At 40.2% G+C, this 14,729-nt stretch overlaps 1 protein-coding gene across 1 annotated transcript in view; it reads right to left on the bottom strand.

Annotated features, from left to right (window-relative positions):
- Positions 1–3,650: 3,650 nt before the first annotated feature.
- LOC147009944 (uncharacterized) overlaps positions 3,651–14,729 on the bottom strand; it is a 34,399-nt gene continuing 23,320 nt past the window's right edge. Inside the window, exon 5 of the mRNA XM_085863252.1 lies at positions 3,651–8,803. Within this exon, the coding sequence (XP_085719378.1) occupies positions 6,801–8,803 (2,003 nt within the window). The 3' untranslated portion in view covers positions 3,651–6,800. The remainder of the gene's footprint in view (positions 8,804–14,729) is intronic.

Genomic DNA, 14,729 nt, shown 5'->3' with positions numbered 1-14,729 from the left:
TGCTCTCTCACTTGTCTGTTTGTCACTTACGAAATCTAAATATTTCGTAAGTATATTGATGACTTCCGTCCTCTGTTTGTGTGTTTGTTTGTGTGTGTTTGTGTGTTTGTTTGTTTGTTTGTTTGTAGACACGATAACTTGAGAACGGAAGAAGCTACCAATGTCAAATTACACCACGTGATTCAGGAGGCTGATGGCTCGTGCTGATTAGATTTTGGTCAAAATCGGTCAAAGGTCAAGGTCACAGTGAGGTCAAACATCCAAAAAATGATAACTCGAGAACGGAAGAAGCTACCAATGTCAAATTACACCACGTGATTCAGGAGGGTGATGACAAGCGCTGATTAGATTTTGGTCAAAATCGGTTAAAGGTCAAGGTCACAGTGAGGTCAAACATTCGATTTTTGATGGTTTGGTACAGAATCATCGGAGAAACTTCTGGTTTGCGTCGCTACCTTCTCGAGAGACAGCTTTTATTAGACAAGGTCAGAGGTCAAGTTGACGATTTCGTAAGTACCAGTCGATGACTGCTTGTTTGTTTGTTTGTTTGTTTGTTTGTAGGCACGATAACTCGAGAACGGAAGAAGCTACCAATGTCAAATTACACCACGTGATGGCGAGCGCTGATTAGATTTTGGTCAAAATCGGTCAAAGGTCAAGGTCACAGTGAGGTCAAGCATTCGATTTTTGATGGTTTGGTACAGAATCATCGTAGAAACTTCTGGTTTGCGTCGCAACCTTCTCTGGAGACAGCTTTTATTATACAAAGTCAGAGGTCAAGTTGATGATTTCGTAAGTACCAGTCGATGACTGCTTGTTTGTTTGTCTGTCTGTCTGTGAGCATGATATCTCAAAATGAAATGGCCAGATTCGGACAAAATTTGGTGGACAGATTGGGTGTGTGACAAGGACGAATTGTTTCGATTTTGGTAAAGATCCAGTTGCTAGAATTTTAAAAGTGATTATTGAGCATTGTGAGATGGGAACCAAAACAATATCTCGCATGATATTTCAAGTTGTGGACGAGTTATGACAAAACTTGGTGGATGATTTGAGTAAGTGACAATAAGAAGACGATTATGTCTTGGGAAAGGTTTGTATGCTGATCTGGCCGATAAGTGGGACACAAACCATAAATTGTTCAGCCTGGTTACCTCCGCCACTCCGCCACCGATGGTGGGCAACGGTTATGTTTTCACCCCTGTCTGTTTGTCTGTCTGTGAGCAGGATATCTCAAAATGTTGTGGATGGATTTGGAGGAAATTTTGTGGACAGGTTGGGTGTGTGACAAGGACGAATTGATTAGATGTTGGTGAAGAAACAGATCCAGATTTGGATCCTAGAAATTTTTAATTGATTCTTCAGCATTGAGTGATAGGGCTAAAAACAATATATTGCACGATATCTTCAAAAGTTATGGATGGATTCCAACGAAACTTGGTGGACATTTTGGGTGTGTGAGAAGGATTAAGTGATAAGATTTTGGTGAAGATCTGGAGCTGGATCCAAAAAACAAACAAACAATTCAGTCATTCTTCACCATTGAGAGATGGGGCCAAAAACGATATACAGTGCCCATAGAAAGTCCACACCCATTTCAAAATTTTCACCTTTTGTTGCCTTATACACTGAAATTATATTGCATTAAACAGACTCTTTCCACCTTCATTTTCACATTGTAACCCACAACTTCCAAATGAAAAACAAATTCTACAAATATCAGCAAATTAATTTAAAATACAAAACTAGAATATCTTGGTCGGATAAGTGTCCACCCTGCTGATAATATCAATTGTAAATTATCTCAGGTGCAACCAATCACCTTCAAAATCACATACACCAAGTTAATTGGCCTCTATCTGTGTGAATTGAAGTGATTCTGATTGTTTCAGAATAAAATCAGCTCTTCCTGTGGATTTCCTCTGCTGAGTAGTGCATTTCACAGCAAAGACTCAACCATGAGCCCCAAGGAGCTTTCAAAAGACCTCCAAGATGAAGTTGTGGAAAGGCACAGATCAGGGAATGGGAATAAAAATATTTCAAAGGCCTTGAATATCCCTTTGAGCAGAGTCAAGACAGTCATGAAGAAATGGAAGGAGTATGGTACCACCAAGACTCTGCCGAGATCAGGCAAGATGACCAAGCTAGATGACCAAGCAAGCAGGAAACTGATTAGAGACGCCACCAAGAGGCCAGTGGCAACTTTTAAAGATATGCATGTCACTGTGTGCATGTGACAACATTATCCCAAGCACTACACAAGTCTGGCCTGTACGGTAAGGTGGCAAGAAGGAAGTCATTACTCAAAAAATTCCACCTTGAGTCCCATTCGAGGTATGCAAAAAACCACTCCAGACATTCTCAAACCATGTGGCAAAATGTTTTATGGTCTGACGAAACGAAGATGAACTTTTTGGCCTAAATGCAAAACATTACGTTGAGCGCAAACTCAACACAGAACATCACCCAAAGAATACCATCCCGACTGTGAAGCATGGTGGTGGCAGCATCATGTAATGGGGATGTTTCTCATCAGCAGAGATTGGGACACTTGTCAGGATAGAAGGGAAAATGGATGGAGAAAAATACAGAAAATCGGAGAGAAAAACTGCTGCCCTCTGCCAGAAATTTGAAATTGGGATGGAAGTTCACCTGTCAGCTTGACAACGACCCGAAGCTCACAGTCAAAGCTGCACTCGAACGGCTAAGGAAAAAAAGATAAATCTCCTTGAGTGGCCCACTCATAACCCCAACCGAAATCCAATGGCATGATTTGAAGATTGCTGTCCATAAACATTCCCCACACAACTTGACTGAGCTTGAACAGTTTTGGTCAGAAGAATGAGCAAATATTGCCCAATCAAGGTGTGCAAAGTTGGTAGTGACCTATCCCAAGAGCCACACAGCTGTAATTGCTGTCAAAGGTGCTTCAACCAAGTATTAACTCAAGGGGGTGGACACATCCAACCAAGATATTCTATTTTTGTATTTTCAATTAATTTTCTGAAGTTTGTAGAATTTGCTTTTCACTTGGAAGTTGTGGGTTATGATGTGTAAATAAAAGTGGAAAAAGTCTGATTTAATTCCAGACTATAAGGCAACAAATGGTGAAAATTTTGAAAGGGGGTGGAGACTTTCTATGGACACTGTACGTCATGATATCACAAAAAGTTATGGACAGATTTGAATGGAACTTGCTGGATAATTTGAGTAGGGAACAAGAACAATCAAGGTTAGATTCTGGTTAAGGTCCGAGATGCAGATCTGACCGATTAGTGGGATAGAAAATGTAAACTGTTCAGCTTGGTGGAAGTATGCACTCCACCGAGTTCCATTCTAATTAAGTCTGTCTGTGGTGTATGCTTCCCTACCATGCCTTCTCCCCAACCCACTAAGTCAAATCAATCCAAGTGAAATGCGATGGGAAATTAAACGGATATGCGAGTCGGAAGAGTTCAGAGAACAGGAGATGAAAAGAAACAAAGGTTAAAACACAATTGACAAACTTAATAAAGGTGAGAGGAAGGGGTATGATGAATCAGTCTGAAAATTGAGACAGGGGTGAAAGCCTTTTTTTTTTTAAGACAATGAATCAAGGAAGTCATTTTGGTTCTCGTCACTAATTTTACAAGTTTTTTTATTGTCATTTTCTTTGAAGTTCTTCCAATCCCGAACGTACAAGTCACAACTCCAATGCAACAAACCACTTGAATGCAAACCTCAGAGTTTGGTGTTCACAAATGTAACATAGGCCTCACTGGGTCTTAAGAATCTATATTTATCGTATGTTGTACTTTGGTCACCGTACCGCATATTGTAGGATGATTTGACAGGGCAAAATGATCCTTCTCGAGGTTGGGGTTCTCCACTCCTTTCAAGTCGCAAAACAGTCTGAGACAACAACTGGTGTGCAGAACCAGCTCCAGAAGGAAAGGAAATGTGACATGGTGTAATATGTAAATTGCAATCAAGTGAACTGCAACGATCATCACATCGGGCAGATGCAACAGTCCCCGAAAGCAAGGATGAGCCAACATTGTTGGTCAAGACCCGCAGAGTGTATTCCAGATTCAACCGTTTGTTCTCATCTGCAGACCACTGGCCATACCTCGAGCACCAAGGAAGTCATGATTTCGAACAGCAAAAGCAAGTGGTTTGAGTGCGATGTAAAGGAATCTATTAGGAAGAGTCGAGGGACCAACGTTCAACAAGAAGGGAGGTCTCCGCTACAATTTATGCCACGCATGGGACCGGGAACTCAGGGAGGCTCTTTGTCACCTGTCACGTGAGCAAAGGTCACATGACACTCAACTGCACTCATCACATGACCATCACCACCAACGATCATAAAGGGACACTCCGCACAGTACAGAATCGAGGAGTGACCAATTAAACAGGTCATTGCCAGCTGAAACCGATTGGATAATCGGTACGACATCACATCAGGAGTTAGTCCAACTCCAGTATGGGACTTATTCTCTTGCTGTGATATCTTACTGGAAGAATTTTATCTGTCATCAATATACAGTACATTCATCCATATCGTTTCTTCTCCTGCACGTATTTTTCTTTGTTGTAAAATATCAATTCAAGTACAGTTGCTTAAAAATTCCCTGGGAGGACCATTCACTTATTATTGTTTTCTTGAACTTGGTCTTTCATTTGTTTATTTTTCTCATCTGTGAATGCTTTCAATTGGGGGAATATTTACCTTCATCAAAATTAGGATCTGTTTCTGGACGTGGCCTTCATCAGGGTAATGTTTTCAAAATAGTTGCCGTGACGCATGTCGTGTACATTTTTGTCTGGCATCTTCCCACCCACAGGAATGTAATTGTGTGTCCTTTTCCAATACCGGACTTTCAAATTTTGAAGATAATTTTGACTTTTGCAGTTAATCCTCCAAACATATTCCTTTCCATGTGTTCCCCACTCCTCATGTATGGAATACGTTTGGCAAGAGAGCATAAATTACTTTCTTCGATACACCAGATCATCCCATTTACAATTCTCGTGTTTATCTCGAGTTGCTACATATAAGTTGTTTTTGAGGTCGGTCTCACTTTTATCTGGCTTATTGCTTTGGTGCATAGCTCCATATCATAACTCGATTGACATCTTCGTCACTGCAAAATATATTATAATTTGTTTTTCCAACAGGGATCAAATGTAAATGTATTGCCCGCTTCTGAGAAAACGCATTACTGCACAAAATGCACCGACATGGCTTCTCTCGTTGGTTGTAAATCTCCACTTTTGGGGTTCAGAAGGTGGAAATGGAATCCTCCCAGGATTAAAAGTATCCTCAGTTTTGGTAAGGATGATGTTTAAAGCCCAAGTTGTGAAATTTTCTCGTTCTCAATTCTTTGTTTGAAGTATTCTTTTTATTGCAGTCACAGAACCCCGGACAGCTTCCAATTGTAGTTTGTTTGTCGCCATTTCCCCAGTGTAGTTTTTAAGATCTCAGTGAGGTTCCTTTTTATTACTCCAACTGTCATTAATGTCAGCGCTCTTTAGTTTCCAGGTTCTTTTGATTTGATTTTTCAAAAACCTGGTACTTGATCATTTTTCCAATTTCTATGTAATTTAAACCGAAGTGGCCGTGTACTGACTGCCACCTCAATTAGAAATGATGTCCTTTCCTTTTTGCATCCAACTATTTTGTCCGGCAGCAACTTGATGTTTTCTCTGTTCAAACTTAATGGGAGGGTCAGGTCACATGTGAGCACTACGTCCTCATTCTCAATGATCGCTTTTGGTTCGTGCTTGCATTCGTTTTCAAGACTGGACAATGACGTTTTCCCAGAGGTGTCAGTGGATTACTCCGCATACAATGATGTGCCTTTGTGTGTACAGCTGGTCTGACATGAGTTTTTTACATCCCAAGAGAAGGTGGTTGGTGCTTTGTTTCTTCCCTGCAGAACCTACACTTGTCTGACTGACTCAATCCTGCCATCTTGTTCAAGCCATTGGGAGCATGTCCTTCATCTTGTTCATTTATTCTGACTCGTTCTCCATCCAAGTTAATCTGACCTATTCTTAGCCACTCAATTTATTCTTTTTTTGTCTATCCCCACTCTGTCCGAGCTATTCTTTTAAACATTCCTACTCTTCTTTCATTTTTCCAATTGTAAGTAGATGTTTGTTTATTTTGTTTTATACATTTCCTTTGTCTTATTTGCAATCATTGGGGCTGCATTCAATGTTGTTGCAATTTCATGTGAAGCATCTTCTATTGACACCCACTCCTGAAAATCTTTTCTAAGGTGAGTTAGAGATTCCTTTTTCTGACTTGTCTTCATATATGTGTACAAAATAGATTCGGTAGTGTGTTGAGCTTTGCACTTACAGTCAGATCCTGCAGTTGTTGTTTTGTGCATTTGGTTCAACTCCATCAGGTCACCTCCTCCTTTTTGTTGAGGCAGGTACATTCTCTGGATGCACTGGTTTTTGTAGAACATTTTGTGTCTCTTGAGGAGCTTCCTGGTTTTGGTATCAAGCATGTTGATTTCTGATTTTTGTGAGTCTATTGTTAAACCCACAACTGTATTGGAACAATGGTCCTGCTGGTCAGTTTATGGGTTTGATTTTGTTTCTTGGGGAGAGAGATGTTGTTTGGATCAGCCTCGTTCCACGTCGGTATTCCTTGGCATTTGTTTAAAACATTTGTTTTTGACATTTGATGATTCTCATATACTCAAAGGTATTTGTATGATGATTCGTTTTCGAGCTCATGTCATTGTAAGGGAGATATTTCTGTTGTACTTCGTGTATATGAATGTTTTTGTTCATTAATGAGGTCATTTAGTGTGTGTCCTCACGTGTGCACGGCAGCCTGAGGGGTCACTGAATGATTTATCACAGAGACTGCACTTATGTGGCTTTTCCCCAGTGTGAATCCGCATGTGTAACTGGCAGTGTGAATTCCGCGTGAATGATTTTTTGCAAAAAGTGCAGGAATATGGCTTTTCACCAGTGTGGGTCCTCATATGCATCTTGCAGTGTGACACGCGCCTGAAGAATTTATTGCACACATCGCACTTGTACGGCTTCTCACCAGTATGAGTCCTCATGTGAGTCTGACAGTGCGTATTATAAGAGAATAATTTATTACAGAAGCTGCACTTGAACGATTTATCATTATTATGAATCCTCATGTGTGATTTGCGGCTCGAGTAATGACTAAACCATTTGCTACACACAATGCACTTATACGGCTTCTCCGTAGCATGGGTCCTCATGTGTCCCAGGCGCGATGAGGACTGACTGAATGATCTATTGCACACGGTGCACTTGTACGGTTTCTCACCGGTGTGAGTCCTCATGTGTCCTCGCAAGGCAGATGACTGAATAAACGACTTATTGCACACGGTGCACTTGAACGGCCTCTCGCCAGTATGAATCCTCATGTGTTGCTGGCGGGATGAAATCTCACAAAACGTTTTATTGCAAACGCTGCACTTGTACGGCCTCTCACCAGTATGAGTCCTCATGTGATTCTTACAGTTTGCTTTGTAATGGAATAACTTATTACAGACGCTGCACTTGAATGATTTCTCAACAGTATGAATCTTCAGGTGTCTGCTGCATGTCGAGTAACAATAAAACGATTTGCTGCACACGCTGCACTTGTACGGCTTCTCACCGGTGTGACTCCTCATGTGCAATCGGCAGGTTGATGATTGAATAAATGATTTATCGCACACAGTGCACTTGTGCGGCCTCTCACCAGTATGAATCATCATGTGATTCTTACAGTGCGAGCTGGAACGGAATGACTTATGACAGATCCTGCACTTGAATTGTTTCTCGACAGTATGAATCTGCAGGTGTCTGTTACGGACTGAGTAACTAATAAACGATTTGCTGCACACGCTGCACTTATACGGCTTCTCACCGGTGTGACTCTTCATGTGCAATCGGCAGTTTGACGACTGAATAAATGTTTTATCGCACACGGTGCACTTGTACGGCCTCTCACCAGTATGAGTCATCATGTGATTCTTACAGTGCGAGTTGGAATGGAATATCCTATGACAGACGCTGCATTTGTACGATTTCTTTCCAGTATGTATCTTCCGGTGTCTGTTGCAGGCTGAGTAATTGATAAACGATTCGCTGCACACGCTGCACTTGTACGATTTCTCTGCAGAATGAATCTTCAGGTGTCTGTTGTAGGCCGAGGAATTGAAAAACGATTTGCTGCAGACGCTGCACTTGTACGATTTCTCGACAGTATGAATCTTCAGGTGTCTGTTGTAGGCCGAGGAGTTGAAAAACGATTTGCTGCACACGCTGCACTTGTATAGCTTCTCCCCCGTGTGTGTACACATGTGCATGTAGCAGCTTGATTTCTGACTGAAGGATCTTTTGCAAAAAGTGCATTTAAACAGTTTTTCGCCGGTATGAATCCTCATGTGCACCTGGAACGCTGACTTCCATTTGAATGACTTATTACAGATAAGGCACTTGTACGGCTTTTCCTCAGGATCAGGATGTGTCCTCATGTGTGTCCGGTAGAAGGAGTTCTGCATAAATGTTTCATTGCAAACATGAGACGTGTACGGTGTTTTTCCGGAGTGCATCCTCTGGTGATTCTGATAGGAATAAATGCAACCGAATGATTGATTGCACACAGCACACCTGTGTATGTTTTCAGAAGTGGGAATCTTCATCAGATCTGGTCGAGGAATGCTGTTCTGTTTGCAATCCATAGACTTCTTGTGTTGCTGCGAAGAATCTTCATTGACAGTGACAGTATTCTTGGTAAGTGACAACATCCTAATGACCGGGGTCCGTCTCTCTGAAGATTGGTCAGAAAAAAAAAGATTCGTCACAGGGATGCAAAAAACATCATCAACACATGAGGATGCATTTCAAAAACAGCCATTATTATTATTATTATTATTATTATTATTATTATTATTACTAAAACAGCCAGGAAGACAATCAACATCTTTTTGAACGAACCAATTACTCTTCAACAACTTGAAACCATGCGAGTGGGGAGAGAGGTACAAAAGTGGAGCAGAATGAAAGTTTCCATGATAAAACCTATTGATGAGACTTCAGGAACTGAGAAGGATTAGTGCGGAGATCTTTATACAGGGAACGTTCATCATCACAATGGGAAACAAATCATGCACCAAGTTTCATCATAATCCGTCCACAACTTTTTAAGATATCATGCTATATATCATTTTTGGCCCCATCTTTCAATGGTAAAGAATCACATAAAAAAACTAGAGGGGGAGCACTTGGTAGAGTGCAAAACCTCCGCCGCCAATACTGCTGGGTCACTTAAGTGAACCTGATATCCTATTCATTGTAGGTCAAAATGGATCAGACTCTACTGAACCACGATTGAATAAACTAAACTCGATCGACGCGCATGTAGAAATGTGAAAAGAATAAAATCGAAATTTTTTTGAAAAAAAAGGTGCAAAATTTGTTTTTTTTCTCTAACAATTTTTTTTTGGGGGGGGGGGTTGGAAATCACTTAAAGCATGTAGAAATGCAAAAAAAATCAAATATTTTTCAAATAAAATCGAAATTTTTTTGAAAAAAAGTTGTAAAAAATTTTTTTCTCTAACAAATTTTTTTTTTTTTTGGTTGGAAATCACTTAAAACATGTAGAAATGCAAAAACAAAAATTCAAATATTTTTTTCAAAATGGCCGCCACAGCAGCCATATTGGACTTTGGACCGAGTCAAAAATCTAATGGCATGATCCTTGGACCATACCTAATCCCCCCACCAAGTTTCGTCGAAATCCGTCCAGGAGTTTTTCCGTAATACTGTTCACAAACAAACAAACAAACAGACAGGGGTGAAAACTAACCTCTGTCAAACTTCGATGGCGTAGGTTAATTATCGTGTTCAAATCCAGATCCAGATCCAGATATTCACCAAAATGTAATCAATTCTTCCTTTTCACACAACCAACCTGTCCACCAAATTTCGTAGAAATTGGTCCATATCCTTTTGAGACATCCCACTCAAAGACAGAGAAACAAACAGACACACAGACAGGAGTGAAAACATAACTTCTGTCTACCTTCAGTGGTGGAGGGAAAAATGAAAAAAAAACACCTCTCATGTCCGGATCCGGATCTTCACCAAAATCAAATCTCCTTGTTGTTGTCACCGACCCAACTCAACTACCAAGTTTTGTCCTAACCCATCTGCAACTTTTTGAAATATCATGCTAGAAATCGTTTTTGGCCCTTTCTTTCAATGGTGAAGAATCACATTGCAAACTTGAGGGGGAACACTCGGGAGAGTGCAAAACCTCCGCTGCCAATACTGATGGGTCACTCAAGTGAACCTTATATCTTATTCATTAAATATGATGTCAACAGTGCTGACAGAGTTATAGTTCTTTTCTCCAACATTTTTTTTGGGGTGACGAGTGGGGGGGTGGAAAGCAATTAAAACATGTAGAAATGCAAAAAAAAAAAAAAAAAAAAAATCAAAATTTTGTTGAAAAAAGAGTTGCAAAAATTTTTTTTTCTCTAACAATTTTTTTTTGGGGGGGGAGGTTGGAAATCACTTAAAATATGTAGAAAGGCAAAAAAAACATTCTTTTCTCTAACAATTTTTTTTTGGGGGGGGGGTTGGAAATCACTTAAAACATGTAGAAATGCAAAAAAAATTCTTTTCTTGGGGGAGGTAACAATTTGTGGGGGGGTTGGAAATCACAAAACATGTAGAAATGCAAAAAAAAAAAAAATTCTCTTAATTTTTTTTTTTGGGGGGGGTAACAATTTTTGGGGGGAGGGGGTTGGAAATCATTTAAAACATGTAGAAATGCAAAAAAAAAAATTTCTCCAACAATTTTTTTTGGGGGGGGGGGACCAAGTCCAAAATTTAATGGCATGATCTTTGGACCATACCTAACCCCCCCACCAAGTTTCGTCGAAATCCGTCGAGGAGTTTTTCCGTAATACTGTTCACAAACAAACAAACAAACAAACAAGCAGTCATAGACTGGTACTTATGAAATCGTCAACTTGACCTCTGACCTTGTCTAATAAAAGCTGTCTCTCGAGAAGGTAGCGATGCAAACCAGAAGTTTCTTCGATGATTCTGTACCAAACCATCAAAAATCGAATGTTTTGGATGTTTGACCTCACTGTGACCTTGACCTTTGACCGATTTTGACCAAAATCTAATCAGCGCAAACAACCACCCTCCTGAATCACGTGGTGCAATTTGACATTGGTAGCTTCTTCCCTTCGCAAATTATCATTTTTTGGATGTTTGACCTCACTGTGACCTTGACCTTTGACAGATTTTGACCAAAATCTAATCAGCACTAGCCATCACCCTCCTGAATCATGTGGTGTAATTTGACATTGGTAGCTTCTTCCGTTCGAGTTATCTGTACCAAACCATCAAAAATCGAATATTTGACCTCACTGTGACCTTGACCTTTGACCAATTTTGACCAAAATCTAATCAGCACTAGCCATCACCCTCCTGAATCACGTGGTGTGATTTGACATTGGGAGCTTCTTCCGTTCTCGAGTTATCTGTACCAAACCATCAAAAATCGAATATTTGACCTCACTGTGACCTTGACCTTTGACCAATTTTGACCAAAATCTAATCAGCACTAGCCGTCACCCTCCTGAATCACGTGGTGTAATTTGACATTGGTAGCTTCTTCCGTTCTCGAGTTATCATGCCTACAAACAAACAAACAAACAAACAAGCAGTCATAGACTGGTACTTACGAAATCATCAACTTGACCTCTGACCTTGTCTAATAAAAGCTGTCTCTTGAGAAGGTAGCGACGCAAACCAGAAATTTCTTCGATGATTCTGTACCAAACCATCAAAAATCGAATGTTTTGGATGTTTGACCTCACTGTGACCTTGACCTTTGACCGATTTCGACCAAAATCTAATCAGCGTGAGCCATCACCCTCCTGAATCACGGGGTGTAATTTGACATTGGTAGCTTCTTCCGTTCTCGAGTTGTCATTTTTTGGATGTTTGACCTCACTGTGACCTTGACCTTTGACCGATTTTGACCAAAATCTAATCAGCGCTAGCCATCACGCTCCTGAATCACGTGGTGTAATTTGACATTGGTAGCTTCTTCCGTTCTCGAGTTATCTGTACCAAAGCATCAAAAATCGAATATGTGACCTCATTGTGATCTTGACCTTTGCCTGATTTTGACCAAAATCTAATCAGCACGAGCCATCACCCTCCTGAATCACGTGGTGTAATTTGACATTGGTAGCTTCTTCCGTTCTCGAGTTATCTGCACCAAACCATCAAAAATCGAATATTTGACCTTGCTGTGACCTTGACCTTTGACCGATTTTGACCAAAATCTAATCAGTACTAGCCATCACCCTCCTGAATCACGTGGTGTAATTTGACATTGGTAGGTTCTTCCGTTCTCGATTTATCGTGCCTACAAACAAACAAACAAACAAACAAACAGAAGTCATCAATATACTTACGAAATCTTTAGATTTCGTAAGTAACAAACAAGCAGTCATAAACTGGTACTTACGAAATCGTCAACTTGACCTCTGACCTTGTCTAATAAAAGCTGTCTCAAGAGAAGGTAGCGACGCAAACCAGAAGTTTCTTCGATGATTCTGTACCAAACCATCAAAAATCGAATGTTTTGGATGTTTGACCTCACTGTGACCTTGACCTTTGACCGATTTTGACCAAAATCTAATCAGCGCTAGCCACCACCCTCCTGAATCACTTGGTGTAATTTGACATTGGTAGCTTCTTCCGTTCTCGAGTTATCATTTTTTTGGATGTTTGACCTCACTTTTACCTTGACCTTTGACCGATTTTGACCAAAATCTAATCAGCACTAGCCATCACCCTCCTCAATCACGTGGTAATTTGACATTGGTAGCTTCTTCCATTCTCGAGTTATCTGTACCAAACCATCAAAAATCGAATATTTGACCTTTGACCTCACTGTGACAAAAAAAACCTCACTGTGACCTTGACCTTTGACCGATTTTGACCAAAATCTAATCAGCACGAGCCATCACCCTCCTGAATCACGTGGTGTAATTTGACATTGGTAGCTTCTTCCGTTCTCGAGTTATCATGCCTACAAACAAACAAACAAACAAACAATCATAGACTGGTACTTACGAAATCGTCAACTTGACCTCTGACCTTGTCTAATAAAAGCATGAATCAGTCAGAAGCCCAAGGGGAGCTTGAATTCTGAATTCATTGTGGTCTACGATTTTACACTGTGGTTTGCAGATAATGAGTCCCAGACAAAAACTAGATTTCTTATAAAAATTCCATTTTTTTGTTTTTATTTTTAAAAAAAGTGATTCAGTACCAGCAGGATATGCCAGATAATAGGTGTATTACTTTTCAGAAGAATATGATAAAAGACTTATTATTTATTATATATATCAGTTATTCATCGCTGTTCCACAATTTCGACAACCGAGTTTTAAGCGTCCGAAGCGATCGCAAAAACCGAAGACAAAATTAAAATCGAAGTTAACACAAACTCGTAACGTCGAGCGAAGCAAAAATACTCCATTTCTCCACGCAAAACCTTAACGTCACTCAACGACGCGTCTGCTCGAGTGCACTGCATCACGTGACGACCCGTGACGCGTCGAGTGAAATATTTTTTATACAATCTTAAAACGTCTCCAAAACATCCGATTTTTACCAGAATTTCGACAACCGAGTTTTAAGCGTTCTAAGCGATCGCAAAAACCGAAGACAAAATTAAAATCGAAGTTAAAACGAACTCGTAACGTTGAGCGAAGCAAAAATACTCCATTTCTCCACATGAATTTACGGAATTATGTTTGACCTCACTGTAACCTTGACCTTTGACCGATTTTGACCAAAATATAATCAGCACTAGCCATCACCCTCCTGAATCATGTGGTGTAATTTGACATTGGTAGCTTCTTCCGTTCTCGAGTTATCGTGCCTACAAACAAACAAACAAACAAACAAACAAGCAGTCATAGACTGGTACTTACGAAATCGTCAACTTGACCTCTGACCTTGTCTAATAAAAGCTGTCTCTTGAGAAGGTAGCGACACAAACCAGAAGTTTCTACGATGATTCTGTACCAAACCATCAAAAATCGAATGTTTTGGATGTTTGACATCACTGTGACCTCACTGTGACCTTGACCGATTTTGACCAAGATCTAATCAGCATGAGTAATCAGCCTCCTGAATCAGTTGGTGTAATTTGACATTGGTAGCTTCTTCCGTTCTCGAGTTATCTGTACCAAACCATCAAAAATCGAATATTTGACCTCACCGTGACCTTGACCTTTGACCGATTTTGACCAAAATCTAATCAGCACTAGCCATCACCCTCCTGAACCACATGGTGTAATTTGACATTGGTAGCTTCTTCCGTTCTCGAGTTATCGTGCCTACAAACAAACAGAAACGGAAGGCATCAATATACTTAGGAAATCTTTAGATTTCGTAAGCAACAAACAGAAAGGGGTGAAAACAGTAACCCTCATCCATCTTCGAAGATGGCTGAGGTTAAATATATAAAAACTCTCATCACCGGATCCAGATCTTTTCCAAAATGGAAACCATTAATTATTGGCACAAACCCAACCTGGCCAACAAGTTTCCTCCGAATCCATCCATAACTTTTTTGAGATATCGGTCCATATATCGTTTTTCGCCTGATCTCTCAATTGTGAAAGATCACAAAAAAAACATTCTCGTAT

Source organism: Eptatretus burgeri, chromosome 17 (assembly GCF_056783735.1).
Source record: "Eptatretus burgeri isolate ZD-2024b chromosome 17, Ebu_testis_v1, whole genome shotgun sequence".
In the NCBI taxonomy this organism is placed as follows: domain Eukaryota; kingdom Metazoa; phylum Chordata; class Myxini; order Myxiniformes; family Myxinidae; genus Eptatretus; species Eptatretus burgeri.
This window is presented reverse-complemented; position numbering and strand designations above follow the sequence as displayed.